Source organism: Melanostigma gelatinosum, assembly GCF_949748355.1.
Source record: "Melanostigma gelatinosum genome assembly, chromosome: 23".
In the NCBI taxonomy this organism is placed as follows: domain Eukaryota; kingdom Metazoa; phylum Chordata; class Actinopteri; order Perciformes; family Zoarcidae; genus Melanostigma; species Melanostigma gelatinosum.
Genome location: NC_136656.1, coordinates 11,526,848 through 11,543,253, shown reverse-complemented (window position 1 = coordinate 11,543,253; position 16,406 = coordinate 11,526,848). Strand labels below are relative to the sequence as shown.

Below are 16,406 nucleotides of genomic sequence, written 5' to 3'. Positions count from 1 at the left end.
AGCTAGGTCTACTCCTCTGGCGCGACACAAGACAGGAAGCTGAGATAAAAGAATGGGGGGGGGGGGACTGTCTGTGAGGGACACCGGAGCCAAGGCAGGAGTCAAGACAGTAGCCACTGACGAGGTCGGAAGTTATTGTTTCAGCTTTCAGGCATCCACAGTGACATGAATTGTATCCCTCTGTTGAACATAATGTGATCCCATGGCGATAACCACAAGTGTGGAGAAGCATTCCAGGACAGCAAACCTTATCGCTGGAGTTTCTCCCCACTCAAATGCTGTTGAACCATACCTGCCTTATCACATCCTTTCCCCAACCATGCTGTCTTCTTTTTCACCTTTGTCACCCAAGACTTTGCCTTATGTCAAATATTTCCTAGGTTTGCGAAAATGTACAGAAACCCTCGCAAGACTCTCTGTCTGATGTAAACCTTAATCATTCGAGGTCAATGCCTAACCTCAACCATCTCGTTTCTCAAATCTAGGCTCGCCGTCTAGACAAGACCATTATCTGGTCGGTATCATCCGACTTTTTCTTGTTTCTGGTGTTCTTCTTGTTGCTCAGCTGCCCCTGGCCTCACACCTTCCATTATCCAATGGGCCTCTCATCACTTGTCATTTCCACCTCACGCTCTTCCCCCTGCTTTTGGCTGTCCTGTCTGCTATTTCCCTGACTTGCTGGCCCTGACTGTTGTACAGCTTGTGCAGCTTAAGGCTGCAGCTTTTAAATTCTAACTCAACCTTTCACCTCCATTTTGTAAAATGTCTCCTTGGATGGGACTTTCTCTTCGTTTGCCTGGATGGGTTATTCATGTTCAACGACTTACTGACAACATAATCCTGATAGACAATCGGACAATCGTCTGCCATTGATCTGATTACTTCAGTATGTTTGCTTTCCAAATTTACAGCCAACACGAGAGCATTATTCTTGGCTCAACATCTCCCTTGTGCCTTGCTCTTGTTTACCTTTCTATGTTGGCGCCGAAACAAAAGAATAAATACTGTATATTCCAATGCAACCATGTCTTGTTTTGCATCCAACTAAGATGCCATCCATCCAACCCACCTTTTTTTTCTCTTAATGCATCAGTTCCACACAACTGGCTGCACTGTCAACATACTTCCCATGAGGTATGTTATCTCTCACCGTACTAATCTCTGAGGGTGCTCTTTATTCAGGCAGTACAATTGATTCTAATATCACTGACGGACCTGGTTTTATTGTTTGCTTTATTATTGCTCGTTGTTTACTGTCTGATTAGCAACTCAAGATGCGAGACCGGAGTTGGAGTTGAGAGACGACATGTACGAGAGGATTTCTCCATCCTTTCTCCAATTCTGTGTAGAAATATACTACTAATTTGTTCTTCCAAACCCGTGATGGCACCGGAGGCAGGGGTTCACCTCCTTCATGAGTGCGGCATTTTTGTTAACATTATAGTTTTGAAGAGGGACGAAACAGGCTGTTTACAAAAAGATAATTGTGTAAGTGTGGACGAGGACTTCGGCAACAAAAGCCTGGTTAAGGTTAAGGAAAGATCCTGGTTTTGTACTAATGTTAATAGAATAAACACTGCATGTCTTGTGGTTCAATTGTCCCTGTTTGTCTCCCTGTCCCTCCTCTCTAGCCACAATCCCTTTCTCCCTTCTTTGCCATTTTCCATCGATCCACCAGATGCCCTCAGACTTTCCCTCCTTTCCCAATCACCTGACTGCCCCATCCATCTGCACCCCGTTACCACTTCCCTCATCTGCTCTGCAGTCACCTGAGCTACCCCACCCATCTACACCGCTCCACATCTCCGCCTCTCTCTCTCTCTCTCTCTCTCTCTCTCTCTCTATATATATATATATACTGGCCCAAAACCTTTATTTCAATGTCAGTTCATCAAAGTTGCCATGTGGTTGCCATGTTGCCATGTTGCCCTTGTTTTCACTGTCCATCGTTGTGACATTAAGTCAGTTTCAATATTTAACCAAGACCGTGATCTTTTCTGGACTTTTAACCAAGTGGTTCGAGTCCCTAAACATAACCATAAATAATGCAAATCATGCTCTAGCGGCGATACAATACTGTATTCCAAAACCGGATGTTGTAGAGAAAACGAATGGAATGCGTTGTCAGTGAATGTTTTGCAGATGCATTCAGAAAAACATTTGCTGTTGAAAATTTGTATTTAAATTTAGACAGGTAGCCTTTTTCTGAAGCTAAACAATAGCATTAATGGCTACAAATATTAACCCCAAACTCCAGGATTATTCATTCTGTCCCTGTGTAGTTAAAAGGCCCTCTTTGTGACAATATGAACGGGATCTGGAATAGTATCCAGTGATGTTAACATTGCATGTTTGTTTTGATCCTTGTACTGTTGCACTATCTGTACACTGGATCAGTTTGCAATCAATTTTATTGTAGAGAGGACCTGAATGTTCCCTGAGAGGCTCCAACTAAGAGACATCAAACATAAAACATTATCTGGTGTGCCATGCCAAGACCAGTACTTGCATCACACACTCTAGTTTAACACGAGACACAATATTTTATAACACAGGAGAGCACGAACCACATAACTGATACGAGGGGTGAGGAAGTAAACATGCCCAATGCCTTAAATATCATAGGGGAACTATTCATTAAGAATTATTTCACTTGTCCAGTTCTGCTCACACAAGTACATTAAAATATAAACACAATTTATATGAAATAAAAAAAGAATTCTAGTGTTGAACATAATTAAATGGCACGATAAGACATTTGACCCCATTTCACCTGTACATTGTATTTCCATCTATGCATGCATAGCCCTCTAAAAAGCTGCTGGTGTCTCAGTTCTCGTGCTGGATCAAATATTGCTGTTAACCGCGATACCATATCAAAACAGAACCAATGCATCCTGAAGTCTTCTGACACAGAACCTTAATTTTGGTATTTCAAAATATAAGTAGTCCCGCATCTGTTCAAACCACAAGCTTATTAAAACATTACGCAGCAAAGCCTAACGCCACAGAAGTTGATGTGACTGCTGTACTGTAACCAGCATATTCTAGGTCTAGAATCGATCTTCTTTAAAATGGAATTGTGAATTACATTAATGCAGTGCTTTATGTTCAGGGACGGAGATCCGGAAGTGTTGTAGCCCTGCTGTCATCAAACAAAACACTGCCAAGTGAAAACTAGGTTTCCATTTGGTCTGTCACGTCCTCTCACAGGACTGGACAAGTGTTTCTGCTGCAGACGGGGATGTGAAGCACAGTGCATGGCTGCGTAACGGTCCGATTCTTATTCAAATGTCTGGTTATTCTAGTGCACTTGTTGCCTCATTGATATTTTAGGTTCCATTGTAGTTCTTAGGCCTCTTTGTGGAAATCCCTCATGGGTTTTTTTCATGGGTGAATGAAAACCTACACACTCTTCTGTCATGATGAAAATCCCTGGTATGTCTAGAATGAAAAGACATTTAAAAGTATTGAGACAATTAAAGAAAAATAGATGTATGATAGTAACTTCAACACATCGTTCGCAAAATGATTGTTTATTGTACAATGCACAAAAATGAAACCATCAGGGTGGAGATTGGTCGGTTTGTTTCTCCTGGGGTCAGATACAACTTCCTCGAAGTAGGCACGACTGAGCTTTGGTTTAGGAGCGTCCTCAGTCAAAACAGGAACAGCACTGCGCCGGCATGCAGCATGGAAGTCTTGTACTACATGCTCACACAGACGTCAGACGATCTGCGTCACAATGTTGTTGGAATTACTGAAGTTTACAGAAACAAAATTAGGCAGCATCCTTTAGTATTCATCCGTCGGAAATAATGAACACATCTGTGCCACAGAGGAAAAAACCTCCCCTCCTTACATCAATGTATTCAAGTCTATTACTCAGTTTACATTATGGCACGCTCATCTCTTCTGCCAACATGTTCTGCTTGTAGCCGGCAGTGGTGTGTGTGGAGCTTTTTGTGATGGCTATAGTAAAATAATGCTGCGACAGGCCTCCATGGCTTCAAAGTTATGAAAGATAACTTGTAGGATCTTTAAATGGCTTTTGTAGGTGCCTCCAATCAGTAGAACCAAGAATCCTAAATGTCAACCCTCATGATGACATGGATTCTTTATCGTCCCCTAACTCCCCTGGCGTTGGTCACAGTCATAATTGTAGAGTTGGAAAAGGGCTCTTGAGTGACTGACAGGCGGCCTGTCCAATGGGAGCGTGGCAGGGTGTGAAGTGGCCCAACTATTGTGTCCGCCTCATGCTCCTTTTCTGTTGGAAACACACAACTGGCTAAGTCATCGTGTAATTGTTTTATAAAAACCTCCATAACATATATAAATAAAGGGCTGAGCAACCTGTATCTAGTTGAGTTGTGTGTCCAGTGTTCTCCTCTCTGGTCTGTCCAGAGCAGTCATCAGAGTCACAGCATCCACACAGAGCATTGTCTCCCTCTGTGGCTCTCCAGCTGAATGACAGAGAAACATCCTGATAACACACCTCAGCTGTGCCCCACATGATCCAATACATCAGTGGACGTTATGAGCCGATTCAACAACTGAAGGGCACCAAACAGCCTAACCTGAATGTGGGTCTGTGGAAGGAGCAGGCTTTATCACGGTGGCTGTGAGAGTTTGGTTTCAGAGTGGCCCTCATGTGGCAGCTGATGAACATCTAGGAGAGAGACTAATGAATTTCATTTCAACAAAATCATAATTATCTTCAGGCCAAAGATGAGTTAAAAATGTGACATATCTGACAAACAATACCCTTTAGATGCAAGAGGAATAGTAACACAACAATCCCAAGTTATTACACACACACAACATACTTTATGCTAAAATGATGGCTCCGATTACAAGTATTAGAAATTCAGAAAGTATTGGACTGGCGGCTCCTGTCCAACCAGGAGTTGTTACCTGCTCCCAAGACTCCTGGTTGAAGTGGAAGGCTTGGACGCTGAAGCACAGTCTGTTCTCTTGCTTCCTGAAGAGGAATTTAGATGAAGACCCCGGCAATACACTGTCCATTAGACATCTGCATCAGAGGAGCAACACATGCTGAAATGACTCCATGATCGAAGAGTACCCACTCCAATCCTACATCCGATTATTGGATGAAGCACTGTGCTGTATCGTGACCTCTTGTTGTTGTGTGAGTTTTTATGTGCTGAATTATCCACAAATGAGTGTTATATTTATGAGTAACTCTTTTTTTTGTTTTTAGTAAAAATGTACCCATGCTTGCTGATAAACTTGTAGCCGGGCAGGGAGAGAGGGTCCGGCTTCAGCGTGGCGACACAGTGGTCGACAAACAGAGCAAGAGGAGGGTGCAGCGGGGCCTCCACGCTGGCCTCCAAAAACACTGCTTCCCCCTGCTGATACACCGAGGAACTACGCAGAGCGCTGCAGTCATCTGCACGAGAACAAAGCTTTCATCAGTCACAATTTGATATGTTCCAGATAGAAACAATATCGCCACATGTTGAGAGAAATCTTCCACTGATACAGTCCAGATGCATTGAGGTGTTGATTTCACCTGCCATGGTGCGAAGGGAGAAGCGCAGAAGGCCAAAGGCACTGACTGTGGATGTCATGGGTTGCCAGGTTGGGGTCAGCGGTTCTCCATTCACTGTCTGCTTTCTGTGCTCACACAAAGATAAGGCACTGCTTATGCAATTACAAAGGGTTGATGACAGTTACACTCCTGACTTTGTGCCTACTCTACACACAATAATATGGCACACTCTGCCTTAGGCCTACCTCTTATAATGGCACTCAACAGGTATGACGACAGTAGTCGCCCCTCTAACTATCACACTGCCTGCAGAGGTGGGAACCACAGCACGAATCAGTACCAGCTGGTTGGAATACACCAGCCACTCACCATGAACCTGGATGATGGCAATTAAGAAGAAATGCATCAAACCATGAATGACAAAAATACCAAAATTTGCCTGAGATCAATTTGTGCTTCAATATTGAGCTTTCCATGTCTGATAGATATTTGAAAAGTGTGTCTCTCTCTTTACACTGGGTTATCATCAGGCTAACTTTTTCTCTGGGCCTCTCATGTCCTGGCCTGTCCCCCCTCTCTCCCCTCGTCTTACACTGGACTCAGTCCCACATTCTTGCAGCCCTGCAGAGATGACCATGTCAGAGTCAGACAGCGGTCCATTTGCTTCGCAGGACCTCTGCTGCGTTGAGTTTGCTCCAAGTCGAAGATTCTCAGGTTTGAACGGAACACGTTTCTCCTCAAAAAACCGTCGCTTTACGGTTATTGTCACCTCCACTTCTCCGCATTTTATTTCAAGTCCGACGCTTTCCCGAGTTCCTAGTTCTACATCACTTTTTTTCGCAAAGAAAACGCCGCACACAGACAGCAACACTATGAATGAGGAGACTAATTGTGTATCTTTTACCCGGGTAGCCATTTATCTTTCTTTTTTTTTTAACAGCAACTCATGGATTACCGTAAAATTAATTACAACCAGGTGTGTTGAGATGCGCTGCGCTCACGTGCACTGGATAGAGTTTATGCTATCTTCAAAGGCGGCTAAAAACATTGTAAATATCATACACCCGGAACAATAGATTGCATTGTAGGCTATGCTAAGCTACGACGAGGTATGTATTATTAATTATCTTATATGACTATACTGTATACAATCATGACAACTAAGTTAGTCCTTTTAATGAAAGCTAGTTTGCCGGTCATGTTGTGCTTCTTGTTACTGCAGCTTTGTTCCACTTTGTTTCCAATGCCAACAGTTGTTCAGATTATTTTGTTTTTTAATGGAAAATGTAGGGTAAATATTTCATTGATGTTCCAAAATAAATTCCCTTTCAAACTACAAGTTATGGTTATATTCGCAAGAATGAAACGGAGCTGACGAAAAGCTCCTGAAGGCACCACCGTCAGTGGGAACAATAAGGCGGAACAGTGTTCTCGTAAGTGCAGCGAAGGGACAGGTATTGCAGTTACACCAGAAGACTTCCGGATGGATAGTTCATGTTATGAAGTAACGAACTGCTGGAAGCAATTAAAACCAAATGCAGTACGTTAAATGCGAAGTGTGTGCTCGGTAGAGAGAAATTGGACAAATGGATAGAAATGTTGTGTTTGCGGGATCTGAGGAGATTGACTGGGGAGGAGCTAGAGCTGAAGACGGGAAGACTATGAACAAGACCGAAACCTTATCCAGTAATGTCCACACCGGTCTTCCTAATCCACTTACAGATCCTGTGAAATGTTCTCAGATAAAAGGAGACTATCTCTACTTCCATTATGGCTGTGATGGACACGATGACAGGGGCTGGGGATGTGGCTACCGCACCGTTCAGACAATGGCTTCCTGGCTTTCCCGTAACTGCTTTCCACTTAATGACAAACACCAAGCTCCGCCAAGCCTCCCAGAAATCCAGCAAGCCCTGGTCACCATGGGGGACAAGCCGGGCTCGTTATCGTGCTCCAGGGAGTGGATCGGAACATGTGAAGCCTCCCTGGTCCTTGACTGTTTCTACGACGTCCCCTGTAAATTGGTGCACGTCAGAGGTGGAGGGGCGGAGCTGGAGCACGTCGCGGTGGAAGAGCTCCATCGGCACTTTGAGAAGCACGGATCTCCCGTCATGATGGGAGGGGACAGGGACAACTCCTCTAAGGGGGTAGTAGGGGTGTGCACTGGGGACAATGGCAGCTACTTGCTGGTCGTGGACCCTCACTACTATGGAGGTCCGCTGGAGAAGACCGAGCTGCAGAAGCGGGGGTGGGTGGCGTGGAAAAGAGTGTCGTCTCTGGACCAGTCGTCATTTTATAATCTGTGTATGCCTCAGACTGCCAACAAGGGAACATAAACTAACCGACAGACATATTTCTGTAACTTACAATGTCATGATTAATGGTGAAGACGAGCTATAGAAAGTGTCTTATTAGGTTTTCAGCATTTATAATGAGCTGCAATGCCATCCTGTGGATGAAATCAATGATGACAACGTATTTGAAGAACATTGTGATAAAAGAACTTGGAACAATTTCTCCATTATTGCTCTTCATTTTTAAAATGGAATTTATCATGAATTCAATTTCCCTCGATGGTTTCTTTTGTAGCTTCAAAAGTAAATTGCTTTAGTTTGTATTCATTTTCAAATTGCAATTCAAGGTCAATCATCAACAAGTCTGGATTAGGATTTAGATTGGACATGATTGTTGTAGTGAGAGTGATTGTAGCACTTTTACTATCAATATCATCGCTACTATTAATACGAAAGATAATTCACCTTCTGCATTGCAAGTTTCTGGATTTTATTTGCCTTTTATTTTGACAATCAATTAATCAAGTCATTTTTCAACCAAATATACTTTGATTCTATGGTTCCAGCTTCTCAAATATGAAGATTTGTAGCTTTTCTTTGTCTTAATTGATGGTAAACTGAATATATTTGACATGTAGACCCAACATTTAGTCGAGAATAATAAAGAGGAATCTAAATGAAAATAATCCTCATTTGGACTTCAGACACAGACTCTAATCAATTCCACATTTTATTGCTTGCAATATTGATTTAGATTTGACAACGCATCTTAGATCCGTGTATGCTTTGAGTGTAAGAACCCTGTACCTCTCCGCAGTGTTAAAGTACATTTGTAACACTTGAACTACAACAAAGATCACTTCATCTCAGTTATCTGGCACACAATCACTGTAGAATATCTGGAAGTTCTTATCCACATCCATCCTCCCCATGAGAAATTTCTCCAGGTTCTTGAGAGGAACTTCCACCATGTGGTTGTTGACGCGGTCGTTCAGCCCGTAAGCTGCGAACACGGGGAACTTGTAGCGCACGAAGTACGGCGCGTTTTGGTCAAACTCCACGCAGCAGTAGGCCGACCACACGTACTCCGGCACGGCCACCCTGTCCAGGTTGTTGCGACGGATCGTGTGCCCGGTGGTGGTGACCCCGGTGACCACAAAGGCTTTGCCGCGGCAGTAGTTGTTGAGACGTTTGCGGATGAGGTCCTGGTGTTCGGCCCAGGGCCCTATGTTGAACTCCCTGATCTGGGGCACCACGTTGGTCAGGCTGTAGGTGGAGGCTTTGTCCAGAGGGTCGGCCTGATGCTGGTCAGGGTTCAGCTGGCCACGTTCGTACTGAACCACATCAGCGTAGTCCTCCAGGACTGCCTGGGTGTCCTCGAAGTTCATGTGCATGCTTGAAGATTGGGGGAAGGGCTCCATGTTACTGCTGCTCTTCTCTGAGGCCAGCTAGAGCGAGACAAGGAGAGGCACAACATGGCTGGAATTTAGTCGACTGTTTTATTACTTCTGACAGAGCAGAAAATAATTGTTCATTTGTAAGTCCGACTTTTTACATTCTGACAATTTGCCACATTCACAATAAAGATTTGCAAAGGATACATTTGAATACATACCAGAGCATGAATGGTCAAGACGACACTATCTCATTGAAATACTATTCATCGCCAATAAAGCAGCTTATCTCGAGCTCACTTTGATGCCAGCAGCAACAGTTATATAGTTACCACAGCTCTCTAAACTACTTGTTAGGTGTAAATATATTAAATATGTGCCTATTATATGGCACAATAAAATGTAGTATACATTGCAAAAACAATGGATTTGGATTGGAGCTCTGACTTATAGTTGACTAACATTTGGAGCTTGACAGAACACTCACCTGGGGCTCAAACATCCAGGGGAAGTCCACCTTCTTCTCCCCGTCTGACTTCTTGAATGTATAGGCAGAATAGATGGGGATGTGTCTGTGGGGGTCGTACAGGGTGACGTAGCGGGGTTTGTCCTCGTACCTCTGGCAGATCTTGGTGAAGGAGTTGCTGAGGTAGCCTCTGGGCGGGGTGCCCATGTAGAGGGAGTCCTTGCAGCGCTCCACATGGTTGAAGTCCCCCACCACTCCGGCCCGAGCCCCCCGTAGCAACGCGCAGGTCAGCACGGCCATGACAGCCGCCAGGGGGGAGACACAGTTTCCTGATGCAGGTGTCATCACCGAAGCTCTCTTTCTCCTCGATCTTTTTTTTGTCCTTTTAGACCTCTACACCACTGCAAACCCGCTACGGCCTGACAAGTACAGCCTCTATCCCAGCTCTGTCAACATGTCCCTTCTTGCCTCATCTGTACTTCCAGCAAACTGGCCTCCCATTGTGAAGTCCTTTCCATATATTCAAAGCTCCACGAGTGTCGTAGCAGGAATTCAAAAGCGGTGAATGTTATCAGTCATGGAGAGCAGTTTATGGCTGTGAACAGCAGAGGTGGAAAAAAAATGACACTGACTTTATCAGCTCCGTCACAGCTCTTTCTCACGGCCGTAAACGCGACTTCAAGCGTTTATTTAATGAATCTCCCTCCCTGTGTCTCTGGCAGCGATGCACTCAGCTGTGCTATGACGTGTGGCCCCTACCGGTCAGGGGCCGGTTAATAGTGAGCGAGGCGTTAACAGGCTATAACGGACAATAAAAGGTGTTTTGCAGCCATACATTATTTAGCAGTTTGCAGCAGCAGCATGTGAGATGTGGACAAACACAGAGACACTCGCTGACTGATCTCAGGATCCTCCTGGCGGAGATACAAATGCAGGTCAGACACTGAATGTGATTCCCTGTGTCAGACAAGAGAAGGAGATCTGACCCACTAGCTTCAGATTGTAGTTTATTTACACAAATGTAAAGCAGCCGTCTGTCTCAGCTCTGGCCTTTAAGTCCACCTTCTTCACCCAGTATGAATACCAATGAGTCAAGGATCGAGTCTGCAGTGACCCCATGAAAGTTGTTAGTTCAGTTATAATGCTGGTGATTGTTTCATGTAGGGCAGTAAGAAAGAGACACTATATATATATATATATATATATATATATATATATATATATATATAGATATATAGTGAGAAGTATGAAATCGTTATAGAGTAGGTTTACCGTTTTCATTTGAATGTGTTCCTTTTGTAAGTGATCATGACAAATGGATGTAATATCACAGAAAAAAAAAAGCGTCAGAGAATTATAGAATAATATTTAATTATAGTGCGCAATGTTTTATTACCACAGATTAGACAAAGCAGGTACAGTACATTTATGTTGCATTTTCAGTGAGTCCATTTTTTTTTTCGAAATGAAGGGTTCAAAGTACAAGAGGAGCACTGCTAACAATGGCACATAGCTGCCTTGTCGCTAAATATTTGACGATTTAGTTTTTACTGGACCCCGGTGGGACGCAGTCACCCACAAAGATCTGAAAGTTCTGGCCTACAAAGGTTGTCTTCTTGAGGAACTCCTTCAGCTTCTGGACGGAGATCTCCACCACCTCGTTGTTCTCCTCCTCATTCAGCCCATAGTGAGCAAAAGATGGGAACTTGTAGCGCTCGTTATGAGGAGCGTTGTGGTCGTAGTCCACGCAGCAGTAGGCAGACCACAAGTACGCGGGGACTGCTACGCGGTTGATGTTCTCCCGGCGGATCATGTTCCCCGAGGTGGTGATGCCTGTGACGACGTAAGCTGTACCGTGGCAGTAGTTGTTGAGCCGTTTGCGGATGACGTGCTCCTGTTTGTTCCACACTCTGTTGGTGAAGTCGGGCACCATGGGCACCACGTTGGTGAGGGTGTAGGTGGAGGCCTTGTCGTCGGGGTCGTCCTGATGCTCGTCCGGGTTGAGGCTGCCGCGCTCGTAAAGGATGGCGTTCGTGTAGTCGTCCAGAACGGCTTGGGCATCTTCAAAATTCATGTGCATGTAACCACGCGGGAAGGGCTGCATCTCTTCTGTATCAGAGGATGTGGAGAGCTGTGTGGGACAGACAGACAGAGCCAGTGCACGTGAGATGATGAGGATAGGACGGTAGAATGTGGTCACACAACATCTGCATGAGTTTCTTTTTTAATTTGGAAAAACAATTACAGCATGCTGCTCATGTTAAAAGCCTCTTTTAGCACCTTGTGTTCTTCCTCACCTGCGGTTCATACATCCATGGGACATCCACGCATTGCGCCCCATCTGAGCGTTTGAAAGTGTACGCAGAGTACACGGGTATGTGGTCCACAGTGTTGAACAGTGTCATGTAGCGTGGCCTCTTGTTGTAACGTTGGCAAATGAACTGGAGGGAGGGGTGCTCCAGCCCGGTCGGCGGTGTTCCCATGTAGAGGAATGCTCTGCACTCTGGAGACGGCTCTTTTTCCACTCTGCCTCTTACCGCTGATGTTGTTAATAAGTAGACAAGCGGGAAAGTCTGAGCCCACAATGCCATCGTCGGGAGAGCTTTGATAAATTGACGTTGAGTGTGTTTCTGCGAGCTGCTACGAATGATTGAACGTGTCTCTCGAGCTGCCCATGGAGCTCAGGTTTCACGCTCTGTAATCAGGACTCAATATGCAAAGCAATGCACTTCTTACACCTCAGCAGCTCCACCCACTGCTAGAGGAACAGCGACATCAGGTAGCCTACAGCAGAGACATCCGCCTGTTTCTCATGGGGGGGAAAGGTCATGTTACCAGTCAACCAAAACTCAAATACACTAAATTATAAATATTTCAAATTCTACTCAAGTTCCAAGGCTTTTCAAAGAGTATCATGTAATTTATATCATGCTGAATTACATGATTTTAAATGTTTGATTTCAATATTTTATTATAAATGTGATATAGCTTTAATGAGCACTGGAATATGCAGTATGTCTCTGTTTGAATTGAGGGAATAGGATATAAGGACAGCTTATGTTGGAGTGCAGCAACGTATTCTTGAGTTCACTGTGCCTTGGCTGATGTCATTGAGCTGAGAGCATGTACCTTGTATAGACAACAGCCTCGAGCGTGTTGAGCATCAGTATCCAGGGTGGAGGTGTTGCCCACTGAGCTGGACTGGTGTGTTTGTCAGGGTTCAGCTGGCCCCACATAGCATTTGACTAAACTGCAACAGTGAAGCCATTGGAGCCGTTAGATTGCTTAGAGGGGTATGAACCTGTCCAAAGGTTCTCGTCTCTGTCGCCTGTTATTATCAAAGCTTTTGGGTTACACATTTCAAATGAACGCCTCCCCAAAAAGTACAACATGCAATGTAACTATAAAGACATCTGGAGAAATTAATTAGTGTAGGATTAGTGTAGCATAGGCAGTGCACTCTGAACCACATTACATATTATGCATGTTTGCAACTGTTTTTTTAATTTTATTTTATTCATGTCTTTTTTTACAGATGTGTCATTCATCTCAAACATTGTCAGTAATCAATATGTACAACTGAAGCAAAGATAGTAAAAGCATATCCACAGTAAAAGTGTAAATTATAGCCTGTTCTAAATATAATTCATACATAATCCATTCACAAACAGGAACTGTAATGTAACCAACATATTTTAAACACTCCAATGTCATGCATGGAGGTGCAGGGTATGGTGGACGACTGAAGGCCAGACAATTCTTACATCATTTATTTAGCTGTCTCTTTGTAAGGCATTGCTATAGGCCCATGCACTTTTATTGTTTGTGTTTGTCTTTTTATGTACACTGCATATACTGTGCATTTTTGTTGTTTTATCTTATATATATTCTATATTCTGATATTTTAATTTGTCCTACTCTGTTATTCTATTGTGCATTTAATTTAATTTAATTACTTCATATTTTTGGTTACTCTGCTACTTTGCTAATTGCATATGAGCTAAACTCCCCATAAAGATAATGTTTTGGCTCTTGCCTGTTTGATTTAGCATCTTTTTCCACGCACACTATACCTCACTTGTTAGTAAATACTTCTCATCTACAGTATTTTCTTATTTTAAAAGTGAAATATTTCAGCTTCATTTGTTCAGCACTGCCATATCTACAGTACAGGCAAATTATACCCAGACTAAGGCCTAATCTGAGTTTGCCAACATGTGGTGGAGTTGTTTCTCTTTTGAAATGCACATGGATTAGAGTTGCATGATGGGAAATGTAGGATGTAGAGTTCCTGGGGATTGGTTGGTATTTGACAGTCAATTCAGGATACCTGTCGCTCTGCTGCTTTTATTTTTATTTTCCTGTTCCTCACAGATCCCCCGACTCCATGGACGTGTGGTTGTAGTGCGTACATTTTAATGTGCATTTACACACAATTTGCTTTGTTGATGCTAATTGGTCAACTGTAACATGGTCCATTCAATTAATCTGAATCCAAACCTGCCAAATGAAGAGCCAGGTTAGTCATGAAATTATTTTTTCCCTCCTTAACACTGCCTCAACTCCAGTTTATTTGAGTTAGACCTGTTTGTACAGTAGGTAGGCTTCATCCTCGACTGTGCAGCCCGTCATAGTAAACACTGGTCAGGTCTCTCTTCTTCCTGAAGGTGCTTTCTGACAAACAACCCTTGTAGAAAATAGTCAGGTCTACGTCTGTCTGGCTCTTCAGGAAGCTCTCCAGAGTCTTCAGAGGGACTTCCACCACACCGTGGTCAGTCTGTTCATTCAATGCATAGCCCCCATAACCAGGGAACATGAACCTCACCTCGTAAGGAGAGTTATGGTCGAACCGTGGGCAGCAGTAAGCCAACCATAGGTGTTTTGGGATTGCCAGGCGGTCCCTGTTATCTCGCCGGAGGGTCCCCCCAGAGACGGTCACCCCTGTCACCATGAAAGATTTGCCGTGGCAGAAGTTGTTGAGGCGGCGGCGGATGATGTCCAAGTATGGCTTCCAGGAAGTGTCCAGGAAGTGTGTGATTAGTGGGACTACATTGGTCAGAGTATATGTGGAGGACTTGTCATCGGGCTCTGATTGGTGCAGGTCAGGATTCAGTGGGCCACGTTTATATTCTACAGCATCTGTGTAGTCCTCCAACACGGCCTGGCTGTCCTCAATCAGAGGTGGGGTGTCCTCAGTAAGGGGAAGCGCTTTCATGTTGCCACTCTCATCATCTGAAACCAACTGTAGGGAAAAGGAAATGAAAGGAACGTGGTGTTTATCATCTTCAAAGTGACTGTTTTACAAAGGTTAAGACACTAAAATGCAGTTCCACTCATCTAATCTGACTGAAATACGATTCCACTCAAAAAGTTTCAACTTCTTCCACAAATCGAATGTGAATAATGATTGGTTCGTTTTATTAACTGCTGAAACGATAATTATCCAATGAGGGTTTATAAAAAAGGAGTAGTTTTGAGCATGAGCTCATTACCTCTCTTGCCAAGAGTTGGATGAGACGATCTCATGTGTTCTCAGTGTCTCGGTGTGTATGTGTTTGTACTCGTAGGCCAGCTGTCTTTCTGCTAAAATCATTTTTCTGCAAATGTTTTCTAAAGATACTTTTTCCTCGTTCATTATCTGTAACTATTCCTTGAAAGACAAGTGTGTTTGGGGATATGTTTTGGGGGATTGACAGGTGGAAGTTCCTCCATGTTTGTCCGGCATTAACTCCAAGCAGTTCTTGTCTTCTTTACTAAATTCTGCCACCAGCAACTGGCCAAATGGCAACAAGCAGTAGTCCCAAATTCAACCTTTGCAAACCTATCTGGTGATGTCACCAGTACTTCTGTTGGTGCTGTTGGGTCTTTAATAACATGCATACCGACACTGAACTTCCCTGCAAAGCAGCTGGAGTGAAATACAAACAGGGATTGTGCTACAGTTGATCTTGTTATTGGCAACAATGGCAAAAAAAGTAAAGTCAGTTTCTGATAAGTAAAACGAATACATTATACTCTACCTGTGGCTCGTACATCCACGGTGTGTCCATCCTCCTCTTCCCATCAGACTTCTTAAAGATGTAAGCTGAATAGAGGGGGAGGCGGCGACGGCTGTCATACAATGTGGCGTAGCGCAGTTTGTCTGCGTACTGCTGGCAGACCCTCCTCAGGTCGGCTCCCTTCATCCCTGCAGGCGGTGTCTGCATGTAGAAGAAATGGCTGCAGTCTTTGAAGCTGTTCGACACACTGGCGCTCACCAGGGGGCACGCCGTCAGCAGGGAGACGGACAGGACGCAGGTGCAAAACAGATGCATTGCCACACGACTGGAGTCAGTGGAAATGGTACAAATATTGTGGAGGGGACATGTCTGTCTCACATCTCTGCGGGGGGAGAAATTCCATGTGGCGATGAGTGAATGGCTGATTTGTCATTGAGCGTTGGTGTTGCTGTCATAATCTGGTGAAGTGTAATGACAGTTGAACAGACACTCGGTATGCAAAGCTGCAGCAGCTCAGGGTGGATCTATTGGCTGCACGGTTGATTTATCTGCTCCTGCAATGTGTGTGCAGCCGATGCCAACAGTAAAGCATCCTGAGACCATTCATGTGTGGGGTTGCTTCTCAGCCAAGGGAGTGGGCTCACTCACAATTTTGCATATGAACACATCCCTGAATAAAGAAGGGTACCACAACATCCTGTAATTGTCAATAAAAGCCTTTGACACTTATGAAATGCTTGC

The 16,406-nt window shown here is 44.1% G+C and overlaps 3 protein-coding genes across 3 annotated transcripts; 1 reads left to right on the top strand and 2 right to left on the bottom strand.

The window, feature by feature from the left end:
- Nucleotides 1–7,003: 7,003 nt before the first annotated feature.
- Nucleotides 7,004–7,928, top strand: ufsp1 (UFM1-specific peptidase 1). Its single transcript, XM_079295137.1, has one exon. The coding sequence runs from the start codon at nucleotides 7,099–7,101 to the stop codon at nucleotides 7,846–7,848; it is 750 nt and encodes a 249-aa protein (XP_079151263.1). The 5' UTR covers nucleotides 7,004–7,098; the 3' UTR covers nucleotides 7,849–7,928.
- A 744-nt stretch (nucleotides 7,929–8,672) lies between these two features.
- On the bottom strand, nucleotides 8,673–10,011 carry LOC306796832 (endonuclease domain-containing 1 protein; the record flags this gene model as incomplete). Its single annotated transcript, XM_079295898.1, has 2 exons — nucleotides 8,673–9,254; nucleotides 9,688–10,011. 2 exons carry the CDS (start codon nucleotides 10,009–10,011, stop codon nucleotides 8,673–8,675), a joined length of 906 nt encoding a protein of 301 aa, XP_079152024.1.
- A 1,195-nt stretch (nucleotides 10,012–11,206) lies between these two features.
- Nucleotides 11,207–12,257, bottom strand: LOC306796831 (endonuclease domain-containing 1 protein-like; the record flags this gene model as incomplete). Its single annotated transcript, XM_079295897.1, has 2 exons — nucleotides 11,207–11,797; nucleotides 11,964–12,257. 2 exons carry the CDS (start codon nucleotides 12,255–12,257, stop codon nucleotides 11,207–11,209), a joined length of 885 nt encoding a protein of 294 aa, XP_079152023.1.
- Nucleotides 12,258–16,406: the final 4,149 nt, after the last annotated feature.

Bases quoted from the DNA above. Each gene is read 5' to 3' on its own strand.
- ufsp1 (XM_079295137.1), top strand. From the start codon at position 7,099: ATGGATAGAAATGTTGTGTTTGCGGGATCTGAGGAGATTGACTGGGGA.